Raw genomic sequence first — 21,957 nt, forward strand, 5'->3', positions numbered from 1 at the left:
TTATTAGACTGAAATTATTTATATAACCTAAACCTTCTTAAACAAAAGCAGTGTTTTACAGCAGCTATAAATTACTCACGAATTTTTTTAGCTTATTGCCTTGATCAGGATTTTTATATGTTCTCATCCCCCCTCTTTTTTTTTTTTTTTTAAAGATTTATGTATTATGTATACACTGTTCTGCCTACATGTTATGCCTGTGTGCCTGAAGAGGGCACCAGATCTCATTATGCATGGGTGTGAGCCATCATGTGGTTTCTCGGAATTGAACTCATGATCTCTAGCAAAGAAACCAGTGCTCTTAACCTCAGAGCCATCTCTCCAGCCTTCTCTCTCTCTTTAATTTCTTTAAAATTATTTTTCTAATTCATATCACTGTTAAGAACAAACATAACCCCAGCTGTTTCAGGTGCAACTGTTTCCATCACAGTTAAAGCTGGTCCTTTTGCTTCTGCTGGTATTGGTTCTACAACATCTATGCCATCTGGGTACTAAGAGAAATGTAGACATTTAAAGTCAGACACTCCAGGAGTGGGACCAAGCTTTTACATGCTTTTCAGGTGATTGTGATACATGCTGCTTGTGAGTGATAACTATAATTAAGCTAATTTAATTAAATCCATTTTAATTTGTCCTAGCTTACTTATAAGAAATGCATCTTGTCTGTTTGACAGTTATAAAAATAGCATAAGTAGTGTAGGCTAGAAGAAAATGTAAATGGTTTGATTTCTAAATGTTCCAGTCTGACACTACCATCTTATTTCACACTGCATTTTACATAGCATTTTTGTGTTTTAAATTTATGTAATTGAGGATAACTAATAATTATTTTCTTTTAATGAACAACCTTATTTTTGTTTGTGTGTGTGGTTTTCTTAATTTTATTTCCACAAAATCTATACTTCTAGGAATAGATTGGTCCTACTGGAAATTTATCATGTAGCTTGAATAACCAAAATAAACTTCAGTTTTTTCATTGCCTATGGGGATATCCAGCTCTTTGACATCTACACGATACTGTGATCTATAAACGTGTTGGGCTGTGTGTGCATTTGTCCTGGGATGCATGCAGTTCGTTTGATGTGCATGTTTCAGACGGTTTTCTTTTATGATGGCAATGCTAAGTTGATTTTGATTGAGCTGGTATGTGTTTGTTTATTGTTTTAGTTCCTAATGTCGGCAATAGGAGATCCAGTGGCAAGTGGCAGAGATGATGTAGGCAAAGCAGATGGATACTGAGTTTTTACACCAGACGGTCTTCAGTTCACCTAAACAGTTCTTTGTTTGTTTGTTAGGATTATTAAGCTTTATTTAGATTTGAGGTTGTTGTTTTGAAATTTCTTCTTTCTTGAAAATGTTTTCTTTCCCTGCAATGTTTTATCTTATTTAAATGTGATAGAAGACCATAATTTGATTGGGACACTCTCTGAAATTGAAAAGCACAGTGAGACATCACCAGGTATTGTATCAGAAGCAAGTATTCATGTAACTAATGCTTCTAAAGCTGTCTAAAATGTTTCACTTATTTTTTTCTTTCCAGCAATGTATGGTGTGTCAGCAGTCAAAAATAACCCTAATATTAACTATCTCAGTTTTGTGCTAATAATTATGTCCAGTCACTGTATGAGACCAGATCCTTACTTAGAAAAATGCATACTGTTTTTACATTTCTTCCATTCTGCCTAGGCATTAAAAAAAAAATCAATAGACTGGAACTCTCAAGGGGTCAGAATAGAGTGATTAGAAAAGAAACAAAACATGTCAGCTTTAAAAATGTTATAAAAATGGCTGGAGATTTGGCTCAGTGGTTTAGAGCACTGGCTGCTCTTGCTTTCAATTCCCAGCACCCACTTGGTGACTCACAACTAAACAGGCATACACATGCAGGCAAAACACCCACACATATAAATTAAAAAAATAAGTATTAAAAAATTAAATTATAATACTTATACTGTGAGAGCAAAGGCCACATGGGTACGGTGTTGAAAGAAATTATGTATGAATGAATTTGTTGAAGAAAGGTACTCTGTATCCTGTTTATCCTAGATACTCAGACTCTTTGTTTTTAGAACTTAAAGCTATCTAAATATGTAGCATTTAAACCAAAATTGGAAATGAAAATATTATGAAGACTACAAGTTGTTTTCACTTCTAAAATCTTTAAATAAAAATATAGAATATTTCCTTTATAAGTTTACCTTGGATGCTCAGACTCTGTATTTTCAGACCTTAAAGCTATCTAAATATGTAGCAGTTAAACCAAATTGGAAATGAAAATGTCCTTGTTAAAGGTACAAATTGTTTTCACTTTGAAAAAATGCTTAAAGATAAGCTTATTGTTGTAGACAGATAAATATTTCCTTTATAAGTTCATTATTTTGAAGTCTACATGCGCAATATAGTTTTGAAAGAAAATTAGATAACACAAATGTGAATGTACCAAATGGTAAGGTGGTTTTGAGTCAATCTTCTAACTCTTTGCTTGCCAGTATTTCATAAGAAGCATGACAGTTTATAGGGAAATTAGTTCAAGAATTCTGATCATATGAACAAATTGGAAAATTGAAATGATTAACTGACTTGGTAATTTTTTTTTAGTTTAGTATTATTGAACAAATATGGGGCTTTGTAGCTGTTTATCAATTGCTCTGTCATTGAGCACCCGTATTTTTATTTTATGTGCATTGGTGTTTTACCATGGGTGCCATCAGATCCTCTGGAACTGGAGTTGCACACAGTTGTGAGCTGCCATGTGGGTGCTAGGACTTGAACCTAAATCCTCTGGAAGAGCAGTCAGAGCTCTTAACCTCCAAGCCATCTCTACAGCCCTGGGGATTAGTTTTTACAACCTTCAATGATACAAAATAATTCATGGATGCTCAAGTCCCTTATATAAAATGACATTGTGTTTTTATGTAGCCTGTATACATCCTTCTGTCTACTTACAGTAGCAAGAAGGTGAAAAATTAATATGTGTGTGTCATGGAAGATTGTTTAGTCTTAGGAAGAGAATTTTGACATTGCAACATAAATAAGCATTCAGTACATCGTGATATTAAGTATTATTTGATCCTACCTTGTAGCACAAGCTCTAATTGGTTTTAATAATAAAAGCGCCGAAACAGATGTTAGGGGGTGAAAGCTGAGCTATCAGAGAAGCAGTGCAACCAGCCTTTCGAGAGACTTTTTACATCTACAAATAAATGTTCAGACCAAAAGTGTGACCCTGTCCTTGGACTTGTATCCTCTGACCGCATCTGCGCTCCTGTCTTCTCCTTCCTTATATTCCTTTCTCTGCCCAGCCATATCCTTTCTTGTCTCCAACTCCCTAGTGCTGGAATTAAAGGTGTGAGCCACCACCCCCTGGCCTGATGCCTGACTAGTATGGCTAGCTCTCCACCCTGATCTTCAGGCAAGCTTTGTTAAAACACAAAGTATTGCTTTATTTCCCCTTTTTGTCTAAAATAAAAAGGTTATAGCTAATATAAGAAAAACTGTATACAGTAAGTACAATAACTATGTGTAATATATACAGGCAATAAATACATCAACAGTGTCTAGTCCATTTGCATTTGACAAATTCAGAGAAAATACTTCATTATCTATCCTATCTTGGTGAGTCCAAAGATACCTAATTCACTTTCTATCCTGTCTTGCATTACCAACTCAAAATTACCTTTTATGTCTCTCGACCTTATATACTTTACATTTCTTTTGTGACTTTTTAAAATTTTTTTTGAAGATTTATTTATTATTTGTACAGTGATCTGTCTGCATGTATGCTTGCACACCAGAAGAGGACACCAGATCTCATTACAGATGGTTGTGAGCCACCATGTGGTTGCTGGGAATTTACTCAGGACCTTTGGGAGAGCAGCTAGTACTCAAAACCTCTGGGCTATCTCTCCAGACCGTGATTTTTTTTTTTTTTTTAAATCTGAGTTTGGTAAACAAGGAAAATCATAATTATCTAGTCTTCAACTTCCTCAAAGACCTGAGAAGGAAATAATAAGTGAGAAAGCACGAAGTGCAAGCAAAAGACTTCCAGAAATGTTAGAAATGACAGAAACAGCTGGCTGCCTGGTCAGTCACCCAAGATTCCTCTCCAACGTTGGCCTAAAGGCTTAGAATATTTAACAGACTTTTCTATGAAGCAGGATTTTTGGATGATGGTCCTACCGTGTCTTGACAAGGTTTGTAGTCACTCTTTTTTATGTCCTGCTTGTCCAATTAGGGCAGCATGCTCTCAGCAGTTGAGGCAAGAGCATTTTCTTGCCCAGTGGCTTACTTTTGCCACAAAGAAAGTAAGCTTCATGTGGCGTTTCTTCGATGCCCATTATCTTCTCTGAAGTAGATTGATGTTTCCAGGAGTAGGCATGTCTCATTGTCATAAAAAAAAAAAAAAAAGAACCTATGTTATTAAAACATCTTAAATCCCTTGCTGTAGATCTGAAGTACTTTAAGATGAAAACCTAGGTTGGCAACAATTGGGAAGTTTCATTGGAAAGAGTTGGATGTTATTTCCTATTTTTGATCCATAAACCGTCTCACTAATGCTCTCTGTAATTTATAATTCAACACTTGAGCTGAGGGTTTTGTTTTTTCTTTTTGTTACTACAAAAACATCTTTCTGTATGAAAGTATAATTAATATGGTTCAGATACATGAGAATTGATGAAGGCAAGTAATCATACTTTTTATATGGTTGCTGTGTGTGTATGTATATATACACACATTGTTTTAAATCTAATAAAATTAGGGACAGTGAGCAAAAAAACCAACAACACCACCAACAGCAAATTAAAAAACCTATGCTATTAGAACATCTTAAATGCCATATTCTATAGATCTCTCAAGTGTTTGAAGACAATGTCTATTTAAAATATATCTCTTCGATCTTGTAACATACCTAATGTGACTACCAAGTTTGATTGTAATAGGTGATTACTAACCTACATTTCCTTATTCTAAGTAGTTGGTAATAATAACTTTCAAGGGCTAGAAATTTGTATTATATTGTTAAATGAGCTGTATAGGCACAGTACCTTGAGCAAGATTAGAAAGGTATGTGCAGTATGTTCTAACAAAATTAATCTCGTTTGTATCATTATACAAAAGTCCAATCTAGTGTAAAATATTTAAAGATAGTAGTTTATTTTTAAAGGTAGATTCAATAATTTACCTTTTTGTTTTATATCAATATCCTCCCTTTTTTCTTTTCAGAGTAGATTCAATAATCTACCCTTTTATCCTGTCATATCCCCCTTCTTATCAAAACAAGAACTCTGAATCTAATCTCTAATCTTTCCTGACCATTACCAGTAACAACTTGTAACCAATCCCCCTAAACAATGACAAATATCCATAACTCATTGAACAACCAAAAACTACCCACCCACCTCTTGGAAATGTGGGCATCGTGTTCGTAAATTTACTTTCTGCTGTCTTGGGGGCAACGACATCTTTAGGGGACCCTGAAAAGAAAATTTTGGGTTAATTGTCAAGTCTTGGGAGACATAGCTGTATATTGTCCAGTCTCTGTGCAATGGGAAAGTAGATTAAAAAGACATGAGATGTGCCCTGCCACTCCTGAGTTTAATGCTCTGCTCCCAAACTGGTGACAGTGTTTTGGAAGATTTTGCATGTTAATGTAAAGTGTCTAGGACCTACATAAATAAGAAAGTCATAGCCTTTGAAGGTTATGTCTGCTCCCCTATACCTTTCTCTTTCCTTGCTTCCTGTCATCCTCCAGCGTTTGCTTTTGTCACCATGATACTCTGCAGAAGCATATGAGGACAACCACTAGGAACTAAGTCCAGTGACTTAGCCGTGAGCCAGTATAAATAACTGTTCTTTTTGAGTTGTGCCAGGTGTTTGGCTCTAGTGATAATAAACTAGTTAAAGGTAGTTTAACATCTAAGTTTAGTTCACAGATTTGTTCAGAATTTTATTATGCTTTTAAAATTCCCAAACTGTATTTGCCTATTTATTTGTTTACTTATTTTGATTTTTCAAGACAGGGTTTCTATGTGTAGCTTTGGAGACTGTCCTAGAACTTACTCTGTAGACTAGGCTGGCCTCTTGAGTGCTGGGATTAAAAAGGCATGTGCTGCCAGCCTAAAATTCCAATAGGATACGGTTAAGATGGTGTTTTGTCTAAATGAAAATAAATCAATTTTTAAAATAATTATGTTATTCAGGCAAAGTAATATGGGACTGCAATACCAGATGAACACCTGCAGTCTAGAAATTCAAAATCTCAAAATTCAGAACTTTGGTAATAATTCTCAAAGTTTGATTTTTTGGAACATTTTAGAATTGGGGCTTCTATTACGGATAAGGGGGTGGATAAAGATGCAAATACATGAAATGCTACATGAAATAGTTAAAAATCTGAAAGATATCTAACCCCAACTGTTACATAACTAAGGTTATATAAGCATCAAAGAGGAATTTAGAGAATTATAGTAATAAGTAGTATATGAACTATTATTATTTGAGAACGTAAAGACAAAATTCAAATATCATGCCGTGAAATGACTAGCCTGTGACTAATAAAAAAATGTTTATATCTGAAGGGTTTTGGAGGCCACAGTAGTTATTTTAACTCTTTGTTTCAATGACTTTTACTTTTTGACTTTCCCTAACCATCCTGTGTATCTCTTTCCATTTAAAAGTAAGTTTGTTCCAGACATGTGTGTGTGAGTGTGATTCACATTATGTTCTAATTCGTTTTATGATGTCTTTCTTAACCTCTAGGTTTATACTTGCAGCATCAATGAAACCAGTAATAAGGTCTTTTGTGACAACCTAACATCAATCTGTCGTGGTATTTATGGTATGAATCTTAGTATTTGGTGTATGTCTAGAATGATTTAACAGATTAATTATGTCTATTCTAGGAGTGTCACGGGGTCCCAGCCCAGTCAGTCTTGGAAACCAGGACACTTTACCTGTGGCCATCGCCCTTACAGAATCCGTCAATGCTTACTTTAAAGGAGCAGATCCTACCAAGTTAGTTTTAAATATATACATATGCACTTGTGTTTGGGGGTGGGCACTATTCTAAAGAGATGTAGAAGAGGTGTTTGGGTCCTTGTAGAATTGGTTTAGCATCTTGCTTTTGAGAAAAGTTATATCTGCTTTAAGGTTTTATTTTTGTTTTATGTGTGTATATTCTCTGCATGCATGTATACAGGCCATATGCATGCCTGTTACCCACAAGGCTGGAAGAGGGTATTAGAGCTCCTGGAACTGAAGTGAGTTTCCTAGTATGGATGCTAAGAGCTGAAGTTGGGTCAACTTTAAGAGCAGCAAGCATTCTTACCCACCAAGCTACTTAAATAATATTCAACATATATTCATTCACTAAGTACTTATTATGTGTAAGACTCTTTTTGGTTATTTTTAAAACAGGGTCCCTATGTATCCTTGGCTGGCCTGGAACTTAACAGAAATTCACCTGCCTCTGCCTCCAAAGTGCTGGGATTAAAGGCGTACACCATCATGCCCAGTAAGACTCTGAATAAATACTAAGGCTACTTCACTTCAGAGAACAGAGGTCTTCTGACCATGCATTATAGTAAAGAAAACACAAGAGGAGCAAATAGTTGTGTACTCATACATGTTATTGAAAAGGGAGGTGTGAGAGGGTGGGAAATTACAGTAGGGGAAAAAGACTCTCAGAGGGTTTAAGCAGATACTTGGAAAGTATGGTGGAGCAAGCCATTCACATATCTAGGAGAATAAGACCCTGGGACAAGGGCACTGTGGTAGAATCCAGGGGAATGGCATGCTTGGTGTATTTGGGGGTGCGGAGTGAAACATGTCTCTGAATAGGATAAAATAGGAGTGTGGTTGAGGATGCATCCAGAGAGGTACCAGATCAGATTGGGCATTGTAGGCCGTGATAAATTGGGAATTCATTTTTAATAAGATAAGCCAAGTGGATCCCATGAGTTGAGAGGTGATAAGGTCATTTGTGTTTTTTGTAGTGTTTTGACAGCTTTGGAGGTGGGGAGGGAGTGAGGGAGTGGGAGAGATTAGCAGAAGAAAGCCAGATAAGAGATGATGGTGAATAAGTATATTATTAGCAGGGAAGGTGGTAAGTGTTGGTGATATTCTAAATGTATTTGAAAGCAGTTATCAAGATTTCTTGAGAGAATAGAATGCCAAATTTGAGGTACTTGTTAAGTGTTGTTAATGTACACAAGTTGTTAGCTATGTACATGATTCTGGAGCTCACTGAGTAAGTGTAGACTTGAGATAAAATATTTGGTGTTCTTGGTTTGTATGTAATATACGAAGTTGGGGTTTTAAGAAGTAGACAGAAGAAAAGATCAGAGAACCAAGTCTTGATTCTGTGTTGAAAACATGAAGACCAGAATAACCAAGCATAGGAACTAGATGGAGATCAGAAGCAGCAAGAGAAGGACAGAACCAGTTGAGCAGTGTCTACAAACTAAAAGTCGTTTCATGAAGGAAGGTACGACAAATTCCTTATGCTGCCATTGGCATTGACAGTATAGAAGTCACTAGTGACCTTCAAGCATGTAATTGTAGTGACGTGGTGAAGATTTTGTGAGGCTGCTGGAGTGCAGGAACAGGCAACTGTTTGGAGAAAACAAATATAGGTAATTCTTTGGATGTTTTACTGAGGGGAAGCTGAGAGATGGAATAGTGGCAAGGACAAAGGAATTTTAGTTTTAATATGTTGACTTAAAGATGATAGATAGAGCTGTGTGTGGTAACCCACACCGGTAATTTCACTTGGAAACGGGAGGCAAGAGGATCAAGAGTTAAGGGTCATCCTCAGTTACTTAGTGAGTTCAAGGCCATCTTCACCTTTGTGAAAGCCTGTCTCAGTTTTTTTTCTTTTCTTTTTCCTTTTTTCTTTTTTTAAACGTTAGGGACCAGGGAGATGACTTAACTTGATAAAGTGCCTGCACAAGCATGAAGACTGAGGACCTGAAATTCAGATCTCCAACATCCACATAAAAGCTGGGTGTGGAAGTTGGGAGGGAGTAGTGCATCTGACAAGAATTAGGAGGAAGAGTAAAGGGTGAATATGATCAAATACATTGTATGTGTCTATGAGGTTCGCAAAAGAGTAGTAAAAATACTACATTAAAGAGAAAGGCCTGGTATGGCTGCACACATGAGCTCCAGATTTAGTGAGAAAGGCCTTGAAAAAATCAGGTGGTGAGCAATCAAGGAGGAAATCTGATAACAACCTCTGGCCTCCGCAGGCCAACCTGCCCATGCGAACAAATCTTCCATTGAAACAGGAATGGTGCATGATAGATATAGGTTTGGCAGATTATGAGTTCAGTAGTGAAAAGAGAAAATCCTTTTCTGATTTTACTTCTTCATTAAAAATAACATAATCACCTACGTCTAGGGTGAAGAAATATGCTGTAAGAGGAGAAACAGAAGCTATGAGAAGACAGAGGAGCGAGTAACTAGACAAGATAGAATGGCCAGCCAGGGCATGCTAAGGGAGCAGATGGAAGGCTTGGCCATGCAGTTTAGTTTTCTCTAGTCACATTCAGCTATTCGTTTGTGGGAGGGAAACTAGGTTTAGTCAAGTCTTCTTGTTCAGCTGATAGGTTAGCAAAAACATAAAGGAGCATATCTAATGAGGAACCTGGAAAATCAACGATAAGGAATGTAAGGATATGAAGTTAGGAAGTGAGGTAGCATGGTGAGGAACTAAATTGTGCTACTAGATGGAATGACTCAGAAAAATGAGAGTCTGGGTCGATAAGTGCTCGTTGTGCAACAGGTTGTTGAGGACCGTGGCTGAGGACAGCTAAAGGACAGAGCCCCTGGAAGAGACAGGTGAAGAACTAGGTGACCAAGGATATTAAAAGGACCATCTGGATAGATATTGAACTTAATAAAAATTATGCTAGAAATAGTGGTGCAGAGATAAGAATAGTGGTGAGTCAGGAACTCAGGATTTCAGGAAAAGAAAAGGGACCATTGGAGATGATCTGAAGAGGATAGAGTCTGAGCAATACAGTGTGAATCAAGTTTCAGAGGAAGAAGCAATGAAAAGAAGAGCAGCCATTACCAATCCTAGGGGTTCAGAGGTCTTAAGAGAAGAAAGTAACTGTAACTGGTTACTGATGCTATTACTAGGGAAGCACTGCCCACACAGGTCTTTGAAGGACAGCTACCACACACAAAGAACTGTGCTTATGTGTAATAGCAGGAGTACGCCATTACTGTTTTCTATGTTTAGTCTGTAATTTTAAGAAAGGATATAATGCATGTCTATATGAGCAGATGCACAGCTGTATGTATATGCATACATACATACACTTTTTAAAACCAAGCATACTTTTGAGAAGGCATTATTTAAGCACTTGTCCATGTCCTCCAATGTCAGGTGTATTGTGAAGATCACTGGAGATGTGACAATATCATTTCCAAGTGGAATTATTAAAGTCTTCACAAGCAACCCCTCTCCGGCTGTGCTGTGCTTTCGAGTGAAAAACATCAGCAGACTCGAGCAAATTCTTCCAAATTCACAGCTTGTGTTCAGGTTTGTGTTGTGCTTTGCTTTTAAGATTAAGATTGAAGTTTCTTTTTAAGAAATGTTTTTTTCTTTATGAAATAATGTTGATTGAAGACAATGCCAAAATTATTTATTGCAGTTAAGCAGCTTTGTGCCTTCCTTTTCTTTGTTTTGATGCTAGTGCTAGTTACTTTTCAGGGAACCTTTTCCCTGTTCCGTTCTTCATCTTCTAATCTTGGTTTTCCCTCATCCCACATTTTGACTGTTTCTAATAGTCTTTCCCAGCTCACCAACTGACTAAATAAAGGAAGGAAAAAGATAAGACAAATGAAATAACAAAAATGTTTCTTATACATACAGTGATCCATCACAGTGTGATTCCAACACAAAAGATTTTTGGATGAACATGCAAGCTGTTACTGTCTACCTCAAGAAGCTATCAGAGCAAAATCCAGCTGCTTCTTACTATAATGTAGATGTATTGAAGTATCAGGTGAGTGTCCTATCACTGTGAAAACCTTAAATTTACAGATGAACAAATGGAATTTGGCAGAACTCTAAATGAGTAAATATGTAGCCAAATGAGGTCCATTCCAAGAATGCAAGATTATTTTGGAATTTGAAACTCCTTTAGTAAGTTCATGACTATTTTAGCCAAAATGATAGTGTTTACCATCTGTTTTTTTACTCAACCACTGAGCAAATGTTAATACATGAAATTATATTTAACCAGAAAACCCTGATATAGCCATTCTTCATAAAGAAATGCCAAATCAGTTAAAGTTTGATATGCCAAACCTCACTGTTTATATTAATAACACAGAATTTAAGTGTTTCTCTGGATTTGTTAGTACTGTTACATAAGAGAATAAAATAAGAAGTAATAGACAGGAAGTAGTGGCACATGTTTTTAATCTCAGCACTCAGGAGGCAGAGACAGGCAGATCTCTGAGTTCGAGGCCACTCTGGTCTACAGAGCAAGTTCAGGACAGCTAAGGCTACACAGAAAAACTTTGCCTTGAAAAAAATTTAAAATATAAAGCTCTTAAGTCTACATGTATCAAACACTCAATAATAAATGAAACCATAAAGTGACTAAAATAAATGTGTACAAAGATGTATGTATACATAACATACTTAGTATATCATTTTACTGTTGAACTATGAAAGCCATTTCTAAGTATGTTTAAAACCTGGAAGAGGGGCTGATGGGGTGGCTCTGTGATTAAAAGTGCTTTTTGTGCAATCCTCATAACCTGAATTTGATCCTGATGATTCAAGTTCAATTTCTAAATTCACATAAATGTGGAATGGGAGAACTGATTCCACAGCACAACTCTAACCATAATATACGTGTGTGTGTGTGTGTGTGTGTGTGTGTGTGTGTGCGTGCGTGCGTGCGTATATGCACACATACATAAAATAATAGATTTAAAACCCAGGAGGTATGTCACAAGAGATAACTGACACAAAAACAGGTGAGTATGTATATAAAGTGCTGGAAAGCATTAGACAGACTAAAAGGATTACTTTAAGAACCTTTATGAGTACAGGGTGGATAACTCTTGGATGCAGTGGTTAAGGCAGTAATGGTTGCTCCATCCAGTATTGAAAGACGTGTGCCCACTTACTCCTGAATGTAAATTAATAGAACCTTTTAGAAGGAAGTTGTAGCAAATTAATTGGTTTAATGCAAAGTTCTTTATGAAATAATTACTCAGAAGCTTCATAACAGACAAAGAAAAGGTACAAAATACATTTACTGTAGTATTGTTTCCAGGGTACCTGAGCATACAGCAGCAGAGGAATACACTACTTCACCAGTATGTTATAAAAACCATGTTTCATGTTCCTAAACTTGGGGAGGATGTGTAACATGTTGTTAACAGTGGGAGTAAAAACACCAAGGGGTGGGCTTGGTTACATCTCAGTAGTTAGAGCACTTAATATCCTACACATGTTAAGCCTGGAGCTTAATCTCTATTTTACATTTATGTTTGAATTTTTAATAGTTTATGATATTAAAGATAGCTTGTGTTTCTAAAAAAGACATTTATAATCAGTGCTTGCTAATTCCTGGGAATAGGACAAGGAGATGGTAAACATGATCAGTAAATAGTATTATTAGAAAGTAAATGCTATAGATGGAAGGAAATGGCTTCAAGGAGCCCTTTGAAAAAGGAGCTGAAGAGTCAGGAATTGTGCCATTCACTATGTTTAAACTGAATAAATGTTTGAAGTGTGTTTTAGGTTTTAGGAAGCACATGGTGAACCTTCTTTTCTTATAGATGTATATCTAAATTCTTAAAATTCATTTACAACTAATGGGATCTCTTAGAGTCCTCCTTTGAAAGGCTTAAGACTTCATACAAATAAATTTTTTAAAATTGCCTAATTGAATGCTAATTTCTGGACATAGTGCCTAATCTATAAAGTCAGATTTTCTGCAGTTGGATCCAAGGGAATTGCACCATGGCAGTTTGCAGGTAGGCTGTCCCAGGTCCACACACAAGAGTGACCCTAGTGCTTTATTCTTCCTAGCAACAGACACTCTTCTTGCTGCTTAGTTGTGATTCTGCAGATTCTTAGGCACAGGTGTTTGTGTCATGAACATGGCTTGTTTATTCTTCAGGCAAAGACAGTTACTTGTTTGATTCTCTTTAAAGGTATCATCAAATGGCATTCAGTCCACTCCTCTAAATCTTGCGACATACTGGAAATGTAGTGCCAGCACCACTGATTTGAGAGTAGATTATAAGTACAACCCAGAAGCTATGGTCGCACCGAGTGTGCTTTCCAACATACAGGTGGTGGTACCAGTGGATGGAGGAGTCACAAATATGCAGTCCCTTCCCCCTGCAATATGGTAAACTGTTTTTGCATTCCAGTTGCATTTCTGTTTGTCTTCAGCTGCAACAGTTTTAACCTCTTAAAGCTAACAATAATTGGTTAAGTGCTTGCCCTTGCAAATCTAACAACCTTAATTAAAAGGTTCCTGTGAACACATGTAAAGGAGCTCTTCTGACTCCTACATGTGCCAGTGGCAAGCACATTTCTATACATACGTAGAATTTAAAGAGCAATAATTATTATTTAATAAGGTTAAATATTGCACTTAGCCTATCTACAGGAATATCTGCTTAGTGTTCAGTAGTACTAGTTACTACCATTGCTAACCACCTCTTGTACCCCTTCTACCTCTGTTAGCACTATAATACAGATTCTGACAATTCTATACTTATCATTAAATACAATGTTTATTTTGACTAAGATACTGAGCCGCATATACACAGGCTTCTTTCCTCTGACCACTGGAAATGAAGGGAATCTTATAATTTGATAAACTTTCATTCGTTGAGAAAACTACAGCATTACATTTATTATGTATATGATATGTTTTCACTAGGTAATGCCATTTAAAGCCCACACTGTAGTTTTTATAATAAAAATACTTGAAGTATATTTATTGAGTGTCCATTTATGTATTAGATATTGTAAGAGACAGAATTTAAAGATACTTGTTCTTGACTGGAGAGATGGCTCAGCGGTTAAGAGCACTGGCTGTCCTTTACAGAGGGCTTGGGTTCAATTCCCAGCCCCTACATGGCAGCTCAAAACTGTCTATAAATGCAGGTCCAGGGGATCTGACACCTTCACAGCACTGTACACATTTAAAGATACTTGTTCTTATTACAGGAATGCAGAACAAATGAAAGCCTTTTGGAAATTATCTGGGATTTCGGAGAAATCAGACAGTGGAGGTAAGGGTGTGCTCCTCCTCATTCTCTGTACTGTGCTACTCTGCTTCCCCGGCCTTAGTTTTCTATTACGACATTACTATTGCTACCTTTATTAATTATCTGTGCGAGTGCACACAGACATGGTCAGAGGACAGCTTTTATCAATCAGTTCTCTTCCTTCCACACTGGGTCCTGAGGGTGAGACTCGGGTTTGAGGCATGGTGGCAAGAGCCTTTACTTGCTAGCCATCTTGGTTACTTTTTGTTTTTAAAGCCTGTACTTTGAAAGTTTCCTTCTGAAATTTCATGGCTTCAGTTCTAGGACTGACCACTAGGTGGAAGTTAATCCCGTATGTAAGAATGTACAAGCTGAGATTCAGAACACTTTTTACCCTTCCCTTAAATATGCTTTCTTTGAGGGAAAATTAACTATTATAATTTTATAACTGCAGGATAAGTGTTTTTTGTGTTTGCATAAGAGAAATACCTAGTGGTAGAATTTATTAAAAAACAGAATTATCCCTTGGTAGATAACTCAGGTAATTAATTGCACATGATTGAGCTTATTCTGTTCGTAGGGAGAACAGATGCTTTCTGTTAGAGCAGGTACCCAGATTTCCCTCCCCAGATGCATAGAGACCAGCTGTGTTGGCATGAAACTTGTCTACTCAGTCTAGCTGAGAGAACCTTTCTGTTCCTGTCAGAGTAAGCCAGTTCTTCAGTTCTGTGTGGCAGTTTTAAAGAGAGACAAGTTAATTGTCTTCTCCTACTGACTGAGTCTGTCTGTGTTCACCATATGGCTAGTTATCACTCCACTATCTCCTGATTTAGTCTGTAAAACTAGCTTACGGTTCCCAGTTAAGTCCCAGTTAAGTCTCTCTTCCTAGCTAGCCTGCATTAATTTTTCTTAATGAGTGAATGCTTTAGCTCTTCCAGTTTTGTTCAGCTTTTTGAACATTTTGAGCTTATCAATGGTTTCTCTCCTCCTTTATTGCTATATATAAAGGACTGTCAACAAATCTAGATTGTCTATTCTTGTATATCTGCTGTGCGGGAGCAGATTTGTACTAGAGAGCCACACCTGAGGTAAGGTGGCTGGCTTCTAGTTCTTTTTCGTTGTTTTAGTACTTCGTATTTTTAGTTGGTAGCTAGCTTCACTGACAGATTGTGAACCACATTGAAATTTCTAACTTAAAACTGGAAGTAAATCAGACATCCCGTGTATTAGGCTTACAGCCAGTTAGCAAGGAAAGAGAATATCTTGTTCCCTATTTAATAAAACATATGATAATTGTAAATATAACAGAAAAGGAATTTATTCTCTCAAAAACAAGATTCACATTTTATATCACATAGTACTTTCCTTCTGTTATTCAGGTATGAAAATGTCTGCTCTATTTGAGGAAATGGGAGAATTTTATGAATGTGGTTTTGATGTGGTCATTCAAACCAGATTCAAATGCTGTAAAAGAGAAATATGTTTTCTATTCTAACTCAATACCAGAAAGGGAACAGGCAGTAGTTGTAAAGCTTAAGGGTTGCTGGGTGACTGCTCCTCGGTGGTGCTGGTAGTGGAGCTTTCATAGAGCTGAGGTGTTGAGCAAGAGTGGACAAGCTTTCAGAACTGTGTGGACAATAGTTAAGAGTTAGGCAAAAGTTCTCCTCTCTGGTATGCATCCCCTGGCATGATAGCATAGGACAGACCAGTTACTGCATCTTGTTCAATATTTCTCTGTAGTGTTAAACTTTGTATATACAGGGGATGTCTTCTTGGTGCTATTGAGCAAGGCTGTCTACTTCCCCTGACACAATGGTTTTCGCCTTTCCTTTAATAGTTACTTCCTCATGCAGTGGTAACCTCCAACCATAAAATTATTTTTGTTGCTACTTCATAACTGTAATTTTGCTATATGCTTGCAGATATGCAAGATCCTTGGTATGTGATCCTGTGAAAGGGTCATTAACCCCCAAAAGGGTCTTGACTCACAGGTTGAGAACCCCTGCCCTAACCAGAAACCCAGGTTAAATTAGGTTCGAAATCCTCCTGGACTTCTCCTTTCTTTCCTTTTAAATATTGTGTTCTTTGCTTATGCTTTGGCTCTCCTTCAGAGCCCCTTTTCCCGTCACCTATAGCCCTAATACACTTTTATTGTCATGCCATTGGTCTCCTTACTTTGCATCTCGCCCCTCCCTTCTCTTGTAGGACACTAATCTGAGATGGTCCTGCCTGTCTTATCTTGGGTGTTTCCTTGTGGTTATGTCATAAACTTCTTATTGGGGCCTGGGCCTTGCTACTATTCTAGTTTCCTCTGCTGCTGTCCTCCCTTTGTGTCGTGTTCTCCAGATACTGCGGTGTGGATTTGATTCTCTTAAGCCTGCTCTCACAGGTCCTCTGTCTACATCCCAGTACCTGCCTAAAAGGCACACCATCATGCCCAGCAGTGTTAGACCTTTCAGCAGAAATGTATGTGTTCAGAGCATTATCAGATCAGTAGTGTCACTGATGCCCTCATTCTGCTGCAGTCAGACGGGGACATGTGAATAAACGCTTACAAAATATCTATGGGGTGATGTGATGTTGTGCTAGTAAAATCTGAAAAATAAGGGTGATGCAGCTGGCCAGTTAGCTCAGTTGTTTAGATTATGATGCTAATAAGACTAGTGAAAAATAGCGAGATTGATACCCTCCTCCTAATAGTAATAGCTGACTTTCCCTCTTACCTTGTTGGACTGCATCATCTGATATTATCACTCACTTCTCTTTACTTTGTCTTGTTGCCCCCCTGTCCCCCATCCCTTATGTCATGCCCCTGTATTCCCTATGTGCTGCTCTCATTCCTTACCTCATCCTTGTTAAGTCATTTTAACACATGCATACCATAGGCATCTATCTAATCAGTATACATTTCTGAACATTACTGTTAATTAAGAGAAAATAGTGATTGGAATTACTTCGTAGAAGTCCAAGCTCACTGAATAGGGTTTAATTTGAAAACAGGACAATGGTTTGTTTGCTCTGCACATCTCATGAATTTACCATTGGCTGAGGTAGTTTTGGTTAGATCAGCAGTTTTCAGCCTATGGGCTGCAATGGCCCTTTCCCAGGGGTCAGTTATCTGATATCTTGCATACCAGATGTTTACGTTACGATTTGTAACAAGTAGCAAAATTATAGTTATGAAGTAGCAGTGAAAATAATTTTATATTTGGGCATCACAACATGAGGAGCTGTTTCAAAGACTCATAGCATTAGGAGGGTTGAGAAGCACTGGCTTAGGTGCTCATTTAATTTTATTTGGTTTGCAATGTAGTTTACCTTTTATAAGTTTTGATTCTTTTCTTTGCAGGCTCTGGATCTCTCAGAGCAAAATTTGATCTTTCAGAAGGACCTAGCAAGCCCACAACACTTGCCGTGCAATTTCTTAGTGAGGGAAATACCCTCTCAGGAGTCGATATTGAGCTTGTTGGCACTGGCTATAGACTTTCTTTAGTAAAGAAGCGTTTTGCCACTGGTAAGTTGGGATATTTTGAATTCTGTAGTGTATGTCGGAAACACTTGTTCTCTAGCAGTTTATAATTTAAAAGCATGATTTTTTTTTTCCCCTTGCTATAACTGCAAGGTAAAGACAGTCTTGGTAGAGTTACCATGATCGGCATAGTGGACTATGTAATGTGGTTCTTATGCATTGTAAACAGCAGGTGGGATCTAGAGTTCTGTGTCTGTAATGAGAGCAATGTGGTCATTTAGTGTGTTTGAAACTAACAACGAAGGTCTGCTTGGTGTTTTTCAGGACGATACTTGGCGGATTGTTGATAGACCTAGAAAGCGGTTTTCTCAAGGGAACAGTGCAAACCTGCTACTGCATCACCTGTTCTTTCCAAACACTATCTTTACTTGTATGATGTCTTTCAAACTTCGTCTTTGAAAGCTGACTACAAACCTTAAATTGCACTTTTAAAGTGAGTCATTGAAAGAAAAAGCACTGAAATGACCTTGTACACAGTAATGATCAAACGCAATATTCAGGAAGCACATGTGTTCAAATTGTCACTAAAATGAAGTTTATTATCTTCAATATCTGTGTTTTTAAAAAGGTTAGAATGTAGTAACAAACCTAAAATTTCAGGAGAGCAAGCACAAAATTATTTAGCTTTCCATACGTATTTAGACTCAGAGATAGCTTTGAAGTTCCATAAGTTTGATATTGAATGAATATAAACAGAACGTGAATTTTAAGTTTTGAATGTTAACTCAGAGCTCAATCTAATTGAGTTATATGCCATAAGGTAATCAGACCAGAGTCCAAGTTGTATGCATAAAAAACCCTATAATCTGATTCTCATAAGCATATTAGTAAAGTGTAAATGGTGTTTTATATGATTTTTTAAAATTCTCAAGTGCAATGTGTTTTAAAATAAGCTTGCAAAGGACAGCAGAAAAACTTACTTCTGCAGTTGATTAACTTTATAGAAGTTGTGATTGTTGATGAATTAATGCTGTAGATTTAATTTATTTTTATATGGATTACATAATGTGTGCCTTTTAAAACAATAACAAAACCAGAAATGTGCCTCTAGTCTGTGTTAATTCATGTGCCTCACTTTTTTCTCACGCTGGATCTTGTATTCAGAATCATACAGTGGTCAAACATATTTAAAAGATATTTGCAATTTTTAAAATACCTTTGTGCTGTAATTGGAAAGAAAATTCAAAATAACCAAAAGATAATTTATACTTAAAAATCCTGGCTCATGTCCTTAATGACACACTGTGGCCACTAGAAAAACAAATAAGCCTAATGGAGTATGTTTACTGGAAATAAAATTATCTTCAGATATTCAGCATTGACCTCATAAGTAAGTGAAGTGAACAAGTGCTGACACTGGTGATAAATTGGTAACTGGTATTTTAACTCCTAATTTAGCATTTCCCTTGACTGTATTTATCAAAAAAAAAATTTACACAGTTACTATTGTGTTGTGAATATGAGTTTTCTAGCATTCTATGAGTTTTTCAAAAGATTGATTTTGGCAATGAGAGAAGTACTGTCACTTATGTTCAATTTAATGATTAGAAAATTGCCAAATTCCATATGGTAAGATTATTTGAAGTAAAGGATTGGGTTGTTTCTTAATGTGAACTGCTCATACTGAGTAGTTACTTTATACTACAATTCTGGTTGACAAAAGAAATAAAATGTTTTAGACAAAGGTTCATAACTTACAAGTGGAAATTTATAATAAATTTTTCATAAAAGTGATAGTTTGTGTTATATTTGATAATTTATATAAACCACTAATTATTTTGTTAAGCTTTACAAAAGATAAAACCCCTATTACTAGACACTAAAATATCGTCTTGCTCTACTAAACACAGCAGAGAATCTATTCTTCCACAGTATGTAATACAAAATAGGTATTTTTATATATTCATTGTTACTCCAGTTCTAAATTTAGGTTTGACTTAAGCAAACATAAGGCAATTTATTGTATGTTAGTCTTTACTAACTAGCAAAATTAGAATTTCTAACTCAAGTTCTTTTAAATGCCACTTACAATTACCCTTACTAAAATATTGACTAAATTTGCTTTTATTGGACAGCTAATGCTTTACTGTTTGAATTCTGACACTGCTAAATTCACAATGTCTGTTTTTAATCAGGTATTACCTTATGTTGAAATGAGTGGAATGGCTAACCTTGTGCACTTTCTTATCCCCATAGCCTTCATACCTAGTGTTGACATGCAAGTTTGTATTGGGTACAGGTTACAGTTTTAAAGCCATATGAGTTTATAGGGATTTTCTTTTTTCACCTAAAAGTTCACTAATGTTGTTTTTCAGACACCCAGTAGATTTCAGTGAGAGACTATCTAGCAAGCTGGTTCTTGCTGTGTACAGTGATGACTTTGTAGCTGCTTCTTTAACCAGGAATTTGTAAACAAACTCTTAACAAGTTTGGCTTTTAAGGAGTGTTATTTACTACTTTGGGTTGTAATTTCAGCACATCTATCTTCCAAAATTTTGTAAATATTTTCGATTTTTTTCATAAAATGTAAATTTTACATAAAAGTTGTATCCCTAATAAACATGTAATATATACTTTAGCAGTTGATTTTATGTGTCTTTGTATCCCTGTTAATAGATAATGTTATGGATAGGACAGTCAAGCTGAGGAAGGAATGAGCAATTGACTTTAAACTTTATTAGAATGATGTTTCCTTTTTTGGTAGTAGGGGTTGAACCCAGGGCCTGGCGGGTGCTAGGCAAACACTCAACACTTAGCTGGAGTCCCAGAAGGTTTTGAGCTTTAGATCACCATTTTTGCTAGCATACAGATTGAACTACTTAAAGTTTTATTTGGTCATAGAAAACGTGGTTTAGTATATATCTCTAATTATCAAGTGTTTAATAATGAATTATTTTTAGCATATTTACAAATATTTAAATTGATTATGAATTTTAGTAAAGGCTTTTCTTCTTGACCAGTTTTGTAGGAACAGTTGTATATAATTTAAAATCATGATGAGGCCTGAGAGGTGGCTCATCTAGGAAAGGTGCTTGTCATCAAATTGACCTGAGTTCAATTTCCAGAACCACACAATGAAAAGAGGGAACTGACTCCCTCATGCCCTCCTCTGACCTCCGCACACGCACAGTAAGATAGCAAGTAAGTAAATGTAGTTTTAAAAAATCATGTCAGAAGTTAGAACATCCAGTCTGAAAAACAAAACCAAAAAAGCCAAACCAGCGAATTTAGGAAGAAACAAAAGAGTAAAATGAGAAAAGAAAAAAAATTATATTAAATGGTGACAATTTTGTCAACTGTGTCATAAAATCAAGTAGTATAATTATTTAGGTTTGGTTGGGAAGCCTGTAGCAATCACAGCACACATCCCGTGGGTGGTCTCTCCATGTCTACTCCCAGCTCTACTAGACAAGTCTGAGAGTTGTGATGCCCTACAGTCTGAGGTAGAACCCATCTCAAAGTCCTAAGTAAAGGAAATATCTGCTTATACAGTAATTGAGGAACTCGAGGCCCCTTCCATTTCATGATTCTGCTAAAAGTATTTTGGCCACCAGATGGGAAAAAAGCAAAGTCTTCATTAGGTTTTTTATGGGTCAGGCCTAGATGTGGGATCATCTGCTCCACCCATTGCCCAGGAGGTAGGCTTTGGTCTTACAGCTGCAGTTGACTCCAAGAAGAGAGAAGAAATGAAGTATCCCTGTGTGCCCATGAGACAGACACCAAACTAGCTTCAGATAACAGTCCTCTGCTACTTACCATGTCCCTTGTCCATTTTATTAATTTTCCTGACCCTTCCCCCAAACATGCATTTGATACAGTCTTTGGCTTTCCATAAATTCTTGCTTTATATTGATGAATATCCTCATTTTTATGTATCTTAGTTTTTCTATACTCTCTCTTTTAAAATGACATTTGTGTGTGTGTGTGTGTGTACTATATTGTGTGTGTGGCTGTTGAATTAGGAGCGGCAGGGCTGCGTCCCCGGCACCCGGCCGCCCGCATGGCTAGTTTATACCCAGAAATAATTACACGGAAACTGTATTCTTTCAAACACTGTCTGGCCCGGCTAGTTCCAGTTTCTTATTGGTTAGTTCTTACATATTGTTCTAACCCATTTCTAATATTCTGTGTAGCCCACGAGCTGGCTTACCAGGGAGGATCTTAACCTG

General features: G+C 36.7%; 1 protein-coding gene across 11 annotated transcripts in view; it reads left to right on the forward strand.

Annotated features, from left to right (window-relative positions):
* Fcho2 (FCH and mu domain containing endocytic adaptor 2) overlaps positions 1–20,366 on the forward strand; it is a 104,817-nt gene extending 84,451 nt beyond the window's left edge. For all 11 annotated transcript variants that reach the window (XM_050153736.1, XM_050153744.1, XM_050153740.1 and 8 more), the window contains exons 20-26: positions 6,903–7,014; positions 10,394–10,549; positions 10,883–11,015; positions 13,189–13,388; positions 14,219–14,283; positions 17,609–17,773; positions 18,053–20,366. In XM_050153736.1, the coding sequence (XP_050009693.1) occupies positions 6,903–7,014; positions 10,394–10,549; positions 10,883–11,015; positions 13,189–13,388; positions 14,219–14,283; positions 17,609–17,773; positions 18,053–18,075 (854 nt within the window). In that variant the 3' untranslated portion in view covers positions 18,076–20,366. The remainder of the gene's footprint in view (positions 1–6,902; positions 7,015–10,393; positions 10,550–10,882; positions 11,016–13,188; positions 13,389–14,218; positions 14,284–17,608; positions 17,774–18,052) is intronic.
* The last annotated feature ends 1,591 nt before the right edge of the window (positions 20,367–21,957 follow it).

Source organism: Alexandromys fortis, unplaced genomic scaffold (assembly GCF_014885135.2).
Source record: "Alexandromys fortis isolate MF-2015 unplaced genomic scaffold, M_Fortis_MF-2015_v1.1 scaffold_79, whole genome shotgun sequence".
NCBI lineage: Eukaryota > Metazoa > Chordata > Mammalia > Rodentia > Cricetidae > Alexandromys > Alexandromys fortis.